Here is a 14644-nt window from a genome sequence, read left to right on the forward strand (position 1 = left end):
TAAAGAAATTCAAGCACAAATAAAACATAGAAAACTTAAAGCGTACCTGTCAGATCCAACAAAAATATCTACATGATCAGTATCTAATCCTGACCATGTACATCTAATTTGTATGTGTCTAACACCTTTATTATTATTTTTTTTACACTTTTAATTTAGCTCACTAGTCTGAATTCCTCTCAAAGGGAGGGGGCGTGGCCTCACTGTGCAGGTCTCCGCCCCCTCCCTCAGTATGCTGTCTGCTCACATCTCCCCTAGCATTAGCAAAACTACAACTCCCAGCTTGTCCTCACAGAAAGTATCGGGGCACAAGCTGACAGTGGGAGGATTTTTCCTCCAGCTGTAAGCCCTGCACTCACAGCTGTCAATCAAGGAAGTGTGTCCATGACACATGGACACAGCAGGACTAGTATGTGTCCAAGCAGGCAGAGGGGGCAGTTGTTTAACTGGCTTTTTCAGTATGAAATACTGAATATTTTCTAATGAAAGCAACTGCATAACCTATTGGTTTTGCATGCTTAAATTAACAACATATAAAAAGGTTTTGTATCTGACAGTGCACCTTTAATGGGATTTTCCAAGAAAAAACTTTTTTTTAATATATAGAAACTGGCACCAGAAAGTTTAACAGATTTGTAAATTACTTCTATTAAAAAATCCCAATCCTTTCAGTAGTTATCAGCTGCTGAATTTGTTCTTTTCTGTCTGACAACAGTGCTCTCTGCTGACACCTCTGCTTGTCTCAGGAACTGTCCAGAGTAGGAGTGAATCCCCATAGCAAACCTCTAATGCTTCAGATAGTTCCTGAGACAACAACAGGTGTCAGCAGGGAGCACTATTTTCAGAAAGAAAAGAACAACTCAACTTCACCAGCTGATAACTACTGGAAGGATTAAGATTTTTTAATAGAAGTAATTTACAAATCTGTTTAACTTTCTAGAGCCAGTTGATATAAAAAAAAGTTTTTTCTCCTGAAATACCCCTTTAAGTTTTCTATGTTTTATTTGTGTTTAAAAAAGCTTTCACTAGGTGTCTCCCTACTTTTCCAGAGCACAAGTAAAAATGAACAATTCTGAAAATGGGATTTTTGCACTGAGCTTTATAGTTTATTTTTTTTATCAGCTTTAGTATTTTATTGAGCCCATGAGTTTATACCATAGGGCAGTGGTCTTCAACCTGCGGACCTCCAGATGTTGCAAAACAACAACTCCCAGAATGCCCGGACAGCCAAAGGCTGTCCGGGCATGCTGGGAGTTGTAGTTTTGCAACATCTGGAGGTCCACAGGTTGAAGACCACTGCCATAGGGGATTGTCTTGCTTTCCAGCCTTTTCTTGAAATGGTAGTCAAAACTAAAATGTTCCAGGCATCAGTCCTACAACTAGAGAGACATGTTTAATCCCTGGACATTAATAGCAAAACAAAGACTAAAAGACTATAGATCTAGAATCAGCAACCAATTTTTCCAGGAAACAGCAGACTGGGAACACAGCTAAAGAGACCAGAAGCCTAAGGCTACATTTACTAGTAGTGATTTCTGATATGATCTAAAACATGGTTTTAGTGCTCAAATTCATCAGATAAAACCATTATATGACTCATAGACATTCCCCATGATCTCTAAAATTGTTGTAGAGAATAGCAAAAATTGCACTTTTGTAGTTCATGATTTATGTGGGCTAATGCCAAGCTTAGATGGATATGTTGCATTATTACCAACAGCTGGATCGGTGCCACCACAAGCTCTGGTTCCCAAGGTGGTGGATATTCCCTTCCACCCTGATGCACCACTGGGACTGTTGACAAGTATGAGTTGTGCTAATAAATAATCATAGAAAATCATAGAAAACTCCTTGTCATTGGTATATTTAAACAATGAAGCTACAACACTTGCCAGAGCACGGTGGCCCCTTCAAACCTCTGATCAGTGGGGGTGCCCAGAGTCCCAGAGTTGCCAAATAATCTAATATAGATGGCTTATGTTTAATTGTAAAAGCACAGAGAATTCCTTAAAGGGTAGCTCCCACCATCCTATTTTTTTTTTGCTAGCCCATTTCCCCATACCCCCCCCCCCCGCTACGGCACTAGCCCGTTCCCTCCTCCCCCCCCCCCCCCCCCGCCCCGCATACCCGTTCCCTCATTACACTTGCAGTTACTGCAGAGTCCAGCAGCGGGCGTGCAGGGACAGCGGCGCGGCGGCGGCGATGTGCGGGAGGAGTGGCCTCCCAGCCAGTGGCCGGGGAGCCAATGCGCTCGCTCCTGCCTGTCTGATTGACAGGCAGGGAGCGAGTGCAGCCTAACTGAAAAAGGACTGATTGCCACTCCAAAATCAGTCCTTTTTCAGTGGCTGGTTTTTAAATGTAAATTAAACCTTTTTAATGAAAAAAATTATAATAAAAGTATATTAGAGATATGTTGTAGTACATAAGTACTACAACATATCAAAAAATAAAGTTGGTGACAGTGCCCATTTAAATAAAAAAAAAATGAAATAAAAATAAAACCATGGCAAAGTAGTAAAATGTGTAGTTTCATAGTGGCAGATCTCCAGTTGTCTTCATCTTTTCATGTGTACTCCTTGCTTTAGAACAATAATTGCCAGATCAGTCGTCTTATAGCAATCATCTCATCACAAAGTGAAGGAGACTCGCGAGATGGCACCTGGCATTCCCAATGTTGTCAGTGTACTGGCGTAAAAGACAACAGTACATGATTAAACAGTGAATCTGAGCTACTCGAATAACTACCCTTTACACATCTTCTCATGTAATGATAGTAATTGTGTCACATACTTCTCTATATTGCTGGCAATACAACATTTGGAGACTGAGTTCAAAGAGAGAGGATGGAGGATGGCTAAAATACAACTACAAATGGTTTTTGCCACATAAAAGTGAAGGAATATTGCTAGGAATTGCCATGATCCTGAAAATTAAGGTTTGCTAGTTTAGCCAGCACTATAGCGTCTTTAATGTTTTTCCTCACACTGTGGTGGTCCTACCCACCTGCTGTGCAGGGAACTGCAGCTCGGACCCATTCACAGATACAAACCCAAAGGGGCTTTGTTCCCTTAATTCTCTGAGATTAGCTGGGGTCACAATGGTTATTTTGGATACTTGGAGAAAAACCTATACTCTCGTCTAACCTACCCATAAATGTGGGTGTACAGGTATACAGTATTTATTTTCCCACAGTCAAACAATACAAATAAACAATATTTAAATGTACACTGTGATGTACCCAAAGCTTTGTGGGGGTAACAGATACCAACATTTTTTGGGGCATTTTTTTGGGCATTTTTTTGGCATTTGTTAGCAATACACATCTTAGATGCCCTTCAGTAGAACCACCCAGTCATGTCATCCCGGCTTCTCCAATTAGCTCCCTCATGCTTATAGGGGTTATCCAGGAATAGAAAAACAGAGCTAATTTCTTTCAAAAACTGCTTTCCATCTGTCTCCAGTTTGGGTGTGGTTCTGCAGCTTAGTTCCATTTAAGTGAATGGGGAGAAGTTGTAATATCACACACAACCTGGGGACAGACGTGGAGTTGTTTTTGAAAGAAATTAGCTCTGTTTTTCTATTCCTGGATAACCCTGCTAATCCCAGTGCCGATCACCCCAGACACTCAATGTGCCTACTCAGGGATTCTTGTGCCTGACATCAAAGTTATTGGATGGAAGATCTGACCAACCAGAGTGAGTATCTCACTGGTAAAGCCCATGTATTATTGAAGTGCATGCACTTGTATAGTATTGGTGATGCAGATTACCTAATATTTACATTTAGAGGTTACTAACCCTTTCTTTAGCTGTCTATGTATTTCTGTAGGAGATACAGGGGAGAATGGGGCAGGGGTTGATTCCCTGTCAGTAGAGATAAAGTCTAACCATATGGTGCTCCCTTTTCCCTCAAAAGAGCCAATGTCAGTATTTCCAAAAGACTAGAACACTCTTTTATATAATACAAGAAAAAATCTATAGTACCTTTACAGAATATGGAATGAAACTACCAACATAAATGGTAACAGAGTTTAAAGGGGTATTACAGCCTTTTACATCTTATCCCCATCCAAAGTATAGGGGATTAGATGTATGATTGGCCGTCACGCCCCCTTCCATAGACATGAATGGAGGGGGTGTGGCGTGACATCACGTCTCGGAGGCAGTGCCCTGCACAGATTGCCAGGGGCTGCACCAAGATCACGTGGGTCCCAGCGTCGGGACCCCTACAATCGTACATCTTATCCCCTATACTTTGGATAGGGGATAAGATTTATAAGGCCGGAATACCCCTTTAACTCATGATACAATGACAGTCTTTAACCTATTAATATGCAATTTTTTTGTACACAGAGGAGCAAAAGATAGTTTTCTTGCCAACAATGCTGCTTCTAAAAATATGCATTGTGAATATATGAAAGTTAGATACCTATTTTCCCTTTCTCCATATAGATATGAACCAACATTTTTTTTAAATGAATTATATAAATGAATCCAATGTTAAATATCAATCCATCCAATTTTCCTACCATTGGGTGTTTAGATTCCTAGTTCTAAAAGCATTTTTGATATACTGCCAATCTTTATGTCACCTAAGGCAATGAATGGAGGGCTATCACTTATACAGGACTACTATCTATAATGGAAGACTTCTATTATCAGCAGCTTTGGCGGAAAGCTAAGTAGACTGATAGCGGAGACGTTGCTTAGATATTATCGGACAGGTGTAGGATACCAAAGATTTTCTTTTGTCTGATTGGTTTTATGGAATTTAACCTGAAGCGCCATTTCACCTGCTGCGTATCAAATTCCAGGAGGCTGAAACTCAAAGCAATGTCTGTAGACATTTCAGCTGAAAAGTCCTGTTAGTCGTCTGTTAATGAACTTGTGATGGAGATCACTATCACAGCCCATAATCTAGTGATGCTGGAAACAAACATAGGTACTAAAAAGTCGTTTTGCTTCAGAATTGACTAATAATCCCTTTATTGTTCTAGAGCAAATTAAACAATGCAAATATGATGTAAACGCTCTATTATCTACAAAAATGACCACCCGACTATCTAAATGATAAGCCTGTCGGAACGTACTCATTGAAAACAATATTATTAAATTATATTATTACACTGCATTTTCTTTGATATATTTTAAACAATATTATTTCAGTAACAAACTTAATGAATGCTATCAAAGATAGAAAAGGGGATGTTTAGCCAGTGGCCTGCCTTAGGCAATAGCTGCAACGGCACTTTTCTCCTCTCATACACTTTTAAAACCAGTGCATACAGGTATTCATGACCAAAAAAATAGATAAAAAAATACCAGCATCTTAAGTAAAGTACATAATACAAGTAAAGAAAATGGAGGAAATTGACATATTTAGCCTCTGGCTTGCCCTAAGGCGTAAGCTGAAATGGCCATTTCCATCTCCTTTAAATTAATACAGAAAACCTATGTGGGCTAATGGCACTCTAGAATATCAATACTGTCTTTATTATCAGGTATTATAACAAATGGCTAACTGTAGAGTATACAATAATGTCCAATAGTCAGGCTAGAGCAAAGAATTCCCAAGCTTCCTAAAGAGTAGGACACAACCTGAACCGGGCTGTTAAGTTTATAGCCATGTACATGGTTACATTGCTTGCAAGCCTGTTGGTACTTGCAAAAACTGTACTAATCGTAGATGTAATTACAATGTCGTCTTCGCATTCACTTTAATGGGACAACACTGCAATACTTTGCACATACAAACTGTACATTAGTTTAGCTATCATTACACTCGTATCTACCTCAATACAGTGAATAGTAGTCCACTGCTCAGCGTTTGGAACAAACTGTTCCAAATGCTGGTTGTCGGCGCCGGGAGATTGTGATGTCATAGCTCCACCCCCTCATGATGTCATGCCATGCCCCCTCAATGCAAGTCTATGGGAGGGGCGTGGCAGCCGCCACACCCCCTCCCATAGACTTGCATTGAGGGGGCGGGCATGATGTCATGGGGTGGGGCTATGACATAAAGAGCTCCCGATGCTGGCTCCAGCGTTCGGAACAGTTTGCTCCAAATGCTGAGCAGAGGACTACCCCTTTAATGGACATTCTTCTTCAGCAGCGGCAGAATACGATTCATACAACTAAACAAATCTAAATGGTGTCAATTGGGATAGGTTCAAAAATAGCAATTTATTAAACAACTCACAAGAAACAGATTGCCATGCAATAGTAAATTTAGATCACTGGATCATCTCCAAAGCCTACAGTAAGTCACTTTGCATCTCCCCAGTGAATTCTGCAGGCTTATGGGCCCAGATTTATCAAAGAATGTCTATGGTAGAGCTATTTTCCCACCTTTATTTGTGTGGCGGGTTTGACTAGCGTGCATCTTATTTATCAAGAAGGTGTAGGAGGATGATGAATTTTGCGCAGCTCTGCTGTGGTGGAAAAAGCTCTACCACATACACTTTTTCTAGACACTTATGAGGGAGGGAAGTAGACACTTTCCCAGGTCCTGAATTTGGCAGGTTAGGTGTTTACTTACTTTCACAGAGCTGCCGTGACATTTTTACTTGCATTTTAGATGCTACTATCAAATTTGATTGCGGTGTCTAAGGGGTTAAAACCGGGCATCACCGTGATCGGTGATGTCTGCCATTAGAGATGGGTCCTGGTGGCAAATAGCCGCCAGGACTACCCAGCTATGACCCGCGCTCAGCTCCTGAGCATGTGTCATAGAAGGGGAGTGGGACGCTGTCGTCCACAAGAGGTTAAAGGTTGAATTGTGGAAGGTAGAAGTGATTCTCACGCCTACTGGTAGGTGGTGTAGCTTTGCGCCTAAAAAAAAGTACCTTTGCGCACAAAATAGCGACTTTTGACAAAAATGTTGATACGTGACCACTGCATGGTCAAAAAGAAAAAGTTCTACGGGTAGGCAAAAAGAGTGAAAGTGTCTATATCAAAAGGCGCATGAAAGTCGCTAAATATGCTGCTTGCGCCTGAACTGCGCCTAAACATAGACAAAAGAAATGCTCTAAAAGCAATGATAAATCTCCCCCATGGTACTTTTGGTCTTTTGCCAACCACTCCTTTTTGGGTGACTACCATTTGACTATACTGTATTTAGCTACTCACACAAACTAGTCACATTAAATGTATATATGCTGAGCAATATACTGCCTGTCTGGCGGGTAAAGCCAAACTAATAGACAAAAACAAAGTTGCATTAAGTGACACATTGCATGTAGTTAAGAGGATACGAGTGGCTTACTGAATATCGATGAAGAATTTCTTTACTTTTAATAACTATATATGTGAGGCTTTCCATTCAGTTAATAATGACTCTAAAGAGATTGTTATACTAAAAGTAAACTTGAGATATGCAGTTTCATTAGGTAGAAGTGCAGGATGTGGCTGAATAAGATCCACATTGCTAGAGCTGCCTGGTGAAATCATTATTTAGCTGTACCTTGGTCATAAAAATTAAATGCAGTTTGGAGATATATAAAGATTTTACCAGATCAAACCATTCATTCGACCACTGCCAGAATAAATGTTTTCCAAGCCAAAAGGGCAAAAAAGAGTATAATAAAAAGTATAATGAATTTTGGATGATCAGTTATTCAGGAAAAGCTAAAGTATTACTTATTGCAGTGTTTTCCATGCCGGCATCCCAGGAACCCTGGAGTTCTTATGCCAAAATAAGGGCTTCCCCATAACATAGAAACAAGTCATGTCACCTGTTATAATGAATTTGTAACTAAAGTGTAACCTCTTTCCTAAAGTAAATTGTATAAAGACCCCAAGTCCACCTTTTCTGCCCTTTTACATTTTAAAGGGGTACTCCACTGGCCAGTGTTCTGGCTGAGTTCGAAACATTCAGTTCGAAACACTATGTGCGTGCTGCTGGGGTCGGCCATGCCCCCTTGTGACTTTAGGCTATGCCCCCTCAATGCAAGTCTATGGGAGGGGGTGAGACGGCCGTCACCGGCGTGCGCACAGCGTTCGGAACGAAATGTTCCGAACAAAGCCGGAACACTGGCCAGTGGAGTACCCCTTTAAGATCAATTTCACATTCAGGCTGTTAAGTTGTGGGGAAAGTGGGGACGACCATACATTCTTAATAACATTCCTGGCAGCCAATCTGATCTTTCTTTTCAGTGACCACCCAAAACGTTCCTTCCTAATAAATCATTAAAAAAAATCTATAACAACGTCCCCCCAGCTATTATATATTTGACTGTTAATGTGTATCAGCCTTATCACATCCCCACAATGCAGTTCACCACAGGGTTGCTATAAATCATAGTATACAGGCCATACAGTAGAACGTATGTGTTATAGAATATCATAATGCAAAATGTAGTCAATTGCCACAAAAGATAATTGTAACATATTCACAGGTTAAAGGTATATGACTGACAAAACATGTCATAGGCATTCAATAACCAACCTGTGCTGGATTGTAGAGTTGCTGGAGTGGACTGCGTGACCCCTTCCGACAGCAAATGTCCATTCCAAATGGATTTCTGTGCATAACTGGAAGAGAAAAGAAAACCTGTTTTATTCTATAGCATAATGTATATGCAATACATTTGAAAATTTTACAGTACAGAAGATAGGGAAACTGATGGTAGAACTGATCCCATTTATTTGAATGGGACAGTTCACAATCATCTAGCGTTTCAATTTTGATGCCGGATGGTTGTACAGTTTGCTGCCTTCCCCTATCCGTAGCCCAAAAACAATGGACGCCAGATGCCATACAACTGATGACAACTTGTCATCAGTTGTGGCATCAGTTGCCTCGAGATTTAGGCTGAGTTCGCCTATGCCAGATGCCAGCCTAACAAAGAGACAAAGAGAACCTACAGTTCCTGGAATCCAAAGGCAAAACTTATTTTCTAAAGTTTTTTTTTGTAACACAAGAGGCTTTCTATATAAAAAAAAAAATCTCCTCAACAATCGTTTAAAATCTTCAAAAAATTGTAAATCTGAGTAATGATATCAGGGTACTACATGTAAATAGTCATAAATCAGAATCAGACCATATACAGAATGATACATCCACTTGAGGACTGTATGTGTCCGATCAAACAATTTTAGTAGAAAACTGCATATCCAATATAGCAAGTAAAATGATTTTACGCTGGAGTATTTTCACATTTAAGGGGTAAAATCAGCAAAAAAATTAAAAATCCATTTAAGGGACACACCTTCAACATGCTGCAATAAAAAAGGAAACAGATGTATGAAAACCAAAGCCAAGAATGAATATATAAGTACAACTGAATTAAAAAAACTGCACAGAAAACAAAAAGACCATTACAAAAACATAACATCTGGGTTCTGAGACCGATATAACAAATCAGCTGAGCTCCATTTCTCCTTGCTCACTGAAGACAGGCTGCTTTCTAGGGCAGTGTGCACCAAAATGTCTCTATGTCATTTGGTCAAAAACTTTTTGAAATGCCAATAACAGTTTAAATATTGGTGTGATTTTTTTAAGCATTTTTATTTTATCTTTCGATTTTTTTCTGATTAGTTTACAAAGGAATAGCTAAATGTGAATAAATGAGAGATTCTATGAGTAATATTCTATGAGATTTTAAAATATGATTTTAATAAAGAGATGGCAGTACTAATGTGGTGTATGTAACCCTGTAGATGCTGAATTCTCCATCATTAGAAAAGGTCAACATGATTTCCCAGTTAGAAAGCACAATGGATTTTCTTCTGTGCTCGGGTTTAGCTTATATCTCATATCTTGCTTTTCAGGAAGCTTTCTGCTCCGAGGAGTCAGACCTGCCACTGTCCATCACCATGATGTTCTTCCCCACCGTGGTGCGTCCTCATTTCAGGGTAATGTGCGCTAGAAATGACAGCCCCCTCAGGTGCAGACCGGACAGTGACCTCTGTGTGGATCATTTTGGATGTTCTCTTTCATGTATAATCTTATCAGTCACAAGCCTTGCCTCCACTGTAAGATTTCATAGTACAGCTTGGAGTTCACACCTTTCTATGAACCAGAGATTTCATTTCTTAATATAACACTATGTGAAGCTTTGGTCTCAGACAACACATATACTTTGATACGACTGGAGGAAGCGTAAATTATTACTCTGTCTGCTAATATAATGGTACATCTTACTGTAATAACAATGTTTTATGATACCCAGATACAGTAATGTGTTAATATCACAAAATATTAGGGCCATTAAAGATATTGTTTGGATAGAGCCTGACTATAATTGAGACCTTCCTTTTTAATTCTGCTTTAGCACAAAAGAAAATATCGCATTTCACATATACAATATATAGTAGAAACATTACTTTAGTACAGTGACCCCCCGACCTACGATGGCCCTGACATACGATCATTTCAACATATGATGGAATCTCAGAGGCAGCATCATCATACGATGCTTTTGTATGTCGGGGCCATTGCATGTTGAAGGCAGCATCAACATACGTATGCCTTTTGTATGTCGGGGCCATCGCATGAACGGCTATTCGGCAGCGCAGACTGCTTCAGCTGCCACCGGATAGCCCTTTACGGTGCCCCGTGTGGTCTGCTGACGATCACTTACCTGTCCTCGGGGCTCCGGCGCATCCTCTTCGGGATCCCCTGCATCGTCGGCGCGTCCCGTCATCCAATAGGAGCGGCGTGCGTAGCGACGTGATGGCGGCGACGTGAGAGCGAGGATGCCGGGGAAGCAGAGGCCTTGCCAGAGCGTCGGGGACACCCCGGGGACGTGGCGACAGCGATGGAGGGCGACATCCAGGGCATCGGTGACGAGCGGTGACGGTCCTGAGAGGCGGGGACACGTGAGTATAACCTCCAATACCAGTGGTCTTCAACCTGCGGACCTCCAGATGTTGCAAAACTACAACTCCCAGCGTGCCCGGACAGCCGTTGGCTGTCCGGGGATGCTGGGTGTTGTAGTTTTGCAACATCTGAATGTCCGCAGGTTGTAAACCACTGTCCTATACTTTACATTGCACGGATCCCTCAACATACGATGGTTTCAACAAACGATGGTTCCTTTGGAACGGATTACCATCGTATATTGAGGGACCACTGTATTGTAATTTGGATATTATGCAATAACTTATACAGAACAATATCATTTAGAGCCCCTGTACAACCTATGAGTTGTACTGAGCTGTAATAAAGCACTTATTAAGGGATTTACACCACAATTTGTGTTGCCAAGGCACGGATACCTCATGTAGCTGTCAAAGTAACATGCCGATGTTCCCATGCTTGGACAGGAACAGGCTCCATTCATTTCAATGGCCCTGAGATTTGTCAACTTCTGACTTCATTCAGATCATTTTCCGAGCATAAGTTTTGGCTCGGACTGAGAAGTCTGGTCTGAGAAGTCTGGTCAGCACTTCTAAGTCCAAGACAAAAGTAAAATATGAACATGGGGGAGTTTTATCAAAACCTGTGCAAAGGAAAAGTTGCCCATAGCAACCAATCAGATCGCTTCTTTTTATTTTTCAAAGGCCTTCCTTAAAATGAAAGAAGCAAGCTGATTGGTTGCTATGGGCAACTGGGCAAGTTTTCCTCTGCACAGGTTTTGATAAATCTCCCCATAGTCACTAGCTGACTACATTTAGAATTTGGAAATGCATGGAACCCATGCCTGCCCAAGAATATGAATCATTGTAATCATTTTATATTGTATGATTTTAACCAATAAAATCTATTGTTATTTGCATTATATTTGAGTCTGCCACAGTTCTTTATCTATATAGGTTATTTATTTCTGCCCAAGCATGGAAAGGTCAACATGGATACATCACCATGACAAACTCCTATGGGGCTCGTCGTGACCTCATTTTTATATGCATCTTGCTCCATTGGATGCTTTATTTCAGAGAATTTTTCCCCAAGTATATAGGTCAATTTAGTTATCTAAAATATGAATGTCGGCATCATTTCTATTGTCACCTGAAAAATTTGTTGCAGAAATGTCTGCAAATGAAACTCTAAATCTGCTATATTTCAATAGAGCCTAAGGTTGCTAGACATACTCTCACTAAAGAAATAAATCATTTATAGGTTTAGACTACATAGATTCTATACAGTGCATAAGCTTAGTTGTTGTATGCCCAGGTAGAACAGTTGCCTGAGGGCCTAAGAGCGCCAAGACCAATTGTTTGGAAATATAGCTTTCTGCCCCTGCAGTTTTCTTCTGGCCTTTCACCCTGATAGGTGCCATATGCCAGGGCAGGAAGATCCTTTAGGTAAAGAGCAAGAAACCAATAGCCAGCTATTACATTTATGGCAGGTGAACTATTACATTAAACAGTTAAAAAAAAAAAAAATGTATTTATATGTAAGCCAGGTGTAGTCATATAAGATACTCAAATGTTAAAATGATTTCATATACAAAATGATTTAATTAAAATGCAAAGTATACTTGTATGGTTATAAACAGAAAGTGTCTATTTAAAGGGGTACTACTAAGGATAGGGGATAAGATGTCTGATCGCCGGGGTCCGGCTGCTGTGACTGCTATATCTGTGCCAGCGTTCTGAACACTTATGTTTGGAATGCTGGCATTATGCGGCCATGTTTGTAACATCATGTTTTGCCCCCTCAATTCATGTCTATAAGTGGGGCCATGATGGCTTTGGTCGAGCAACTACAATTGTCACGCCCTCTCCCATAGACATGAATGGTGGAGGTGTATGACGTCACAGCTGCCAAAAGCCTGCGTTCTGAACATAAATAAAGACCGCGGGGTGTCCGGCCACTGGACCACCCACGATCACACATCTTATCCCCTATCCTCAGGATACAGTGAGAAGATATCTAGGGGCGGAGTACCCCTTTTATTGCTATCTTACTCTTACCATACATAGTGACCCTTATTTACTAAGAGTGGAGTGTAGGTTTCTTTGTGGATTTTAATTCCCTACAATTTATTTTCCACGGTATTTACTAAGGTTTCCCTACATTTTGCTTTTTTTTTTTTTTTTTTACAAATGCTCTGATCTGTAGGGTTTTCCTCACCTGAAATCCACCACATTTTCTGTGGAAGTAAATGTTTTTTTTTTGTGAAAATGTCAGGAACACACACCTTTTAGGTGACCATGCCCCCTTTCCCCAATGGTCACGCCCGTTTTTTCAATTCTGGTGCAAATTCTGGCGCAAATTCTGGCGCAGACAGAATATCTGGCGCAAAACATGTTGGGTTTGCAATAGTAAATGAGGGCCATTCTGTCTGTTGCTGATCTATTTTATTGTTTTTAACCCGTTAACGACCATGGACATCTATACTCGTCCATGTGCCGTTAACGGGATATGATGCCGGCTGATCCACTGCTGAGGTAGCCTGAGGGCTTACCTCTCCTTCCATGGCGGTTCCTGTGCTCAGAATGATAAAGCCTGGCAGGACCAGGCTTTATCAATCGAACTCAGAGAACACAGATCAATGTGGTTTTATGGAACCACATTGATCTGTATGAGGAATCAAATGATTCCTCTTAAAAGTCCCCTAAGTGGACTAAAGGTGTGCCAAAAAAAAAAGCAAAAAAAAAAGGAAAAAAACACACATATTAATCCCTTCTTTATTAAAAGTGTAAATTACCCCCCTTTCCCAAATTCCATATAAAAAAATATATAAACATAATAAAAAAAAAACATATGTGGTATCGCCGCCTGCGTAAATGTCCAAACTATAAAATATGTTGTTAATTATACCGCATGATCAATGTCACATGCGAAAAAAAATTCCAAAATAGCATATTTTTGGTAACTTCTTATACCATAAAAAAATGAATAAAAAGCGATCAAAAAGTCTGATCAAAACCAAATGGTACCGATAAAAACTTCAGATCACGGCACAAAATATGAACTCTCATACAGCCCTGTAAGCGAAAAAATTTAAAAGTTATATGGGTCAGAATAGGACAATTTTAAATATATTAATCTTCGTGCATGTAGTTATGATTTTTTCCAGAAGTGCGACAAAATCAAACCTATATAAGTAGGGGATCAATTTAATCGCATGGACTTACAGAATAAAGATAAGGTGACATTTTTACCGAAAAATGTACTGCGTAGAAACGGAAGCACCCAAAATTTACAAAATTGTGTTTTTTCTTCAATTTTGTCATACAATGATTTTTTTTTTCCGTTTCGCAGGAGATTTTTGGGTAAAATGACTGATGTCACTGCAAAGTAGAATTGGTGGCACAAAAAAAAGCCCTCATATGGTTTGTTAGGTGCAAAATTGAAAGGGTTATAGGTAAGGAGGAAAAAACAAAAGTGCAAAAACAGAAAAACGCTTGGTCCTTAAAGGGTTAATTATATTTGATAGTTTCATATTAAGGTAAATTTATTAGATTTTGATAGTTTTGAGTCTGCTGAAAATATATTTAATGTTGTCTTAGTATAGAATGTACATTTTCCATAATATAAAAGGCACTATTACAGAGCTGCAGTCAAATGGTTGCATCATTATAGCCCTTCCCATTATCCCAAGTGATAATACTGCATACTGAAAAAAAAAAAAAAAAAAAAAAAAAAATAGAGCTTTAATGAAAGTGCTGCGCTGTAGGTTTACTAGTGATATTCATAGGTTTACTAGTGATACCCCACTCACAGATTTGTTATTTTCCTGTGAAGGAGAAAG

The 14644-nt window shown here is 39.9% G+C and overlaps 1 protein-coding gene across 3 annotated transcripts in view; it reads right to left on the reverse strand.

The window, feature by feature from the left end:
• Positions 1–14644, reverse strand: part of CHST11 (carbohydrate sulfotransferase 11) — a 213938-nt gene that overhangs the window by 70430 nt on the left and 128864 nt on the right. For 2 of the 3 annotated variants that reach the window (XM_056574514.1, XM_056574513.1), the window contains exon 2: positions 8446–8531. In XM_056574514.1, coding sequence (XP_056430489.1) covers positions 8446–8531 — 86 coding nt within the window. Of the gene's footprint in view, positions 1–8445; positions 8532–11219; positions 11443–14644 lie in introns of those variants that run through there. The other variant, XM_056574515.1, reaches the window with a different exon arrangement.

This window comes from Hyla sarda, chromosome 4 (genome assembly GCF_029499605.1).
Source record: "Hyla sarda isolate aHylSar1 chromosome 4, aHylSar1.hap1, whole genome shotgun sequence".
Classification (NCBI taxonomy): Eukaryota; Metazoa; Chordata; class Amphibia; order Anura; family Hylidae; genus Hyla; species Hyla sarda.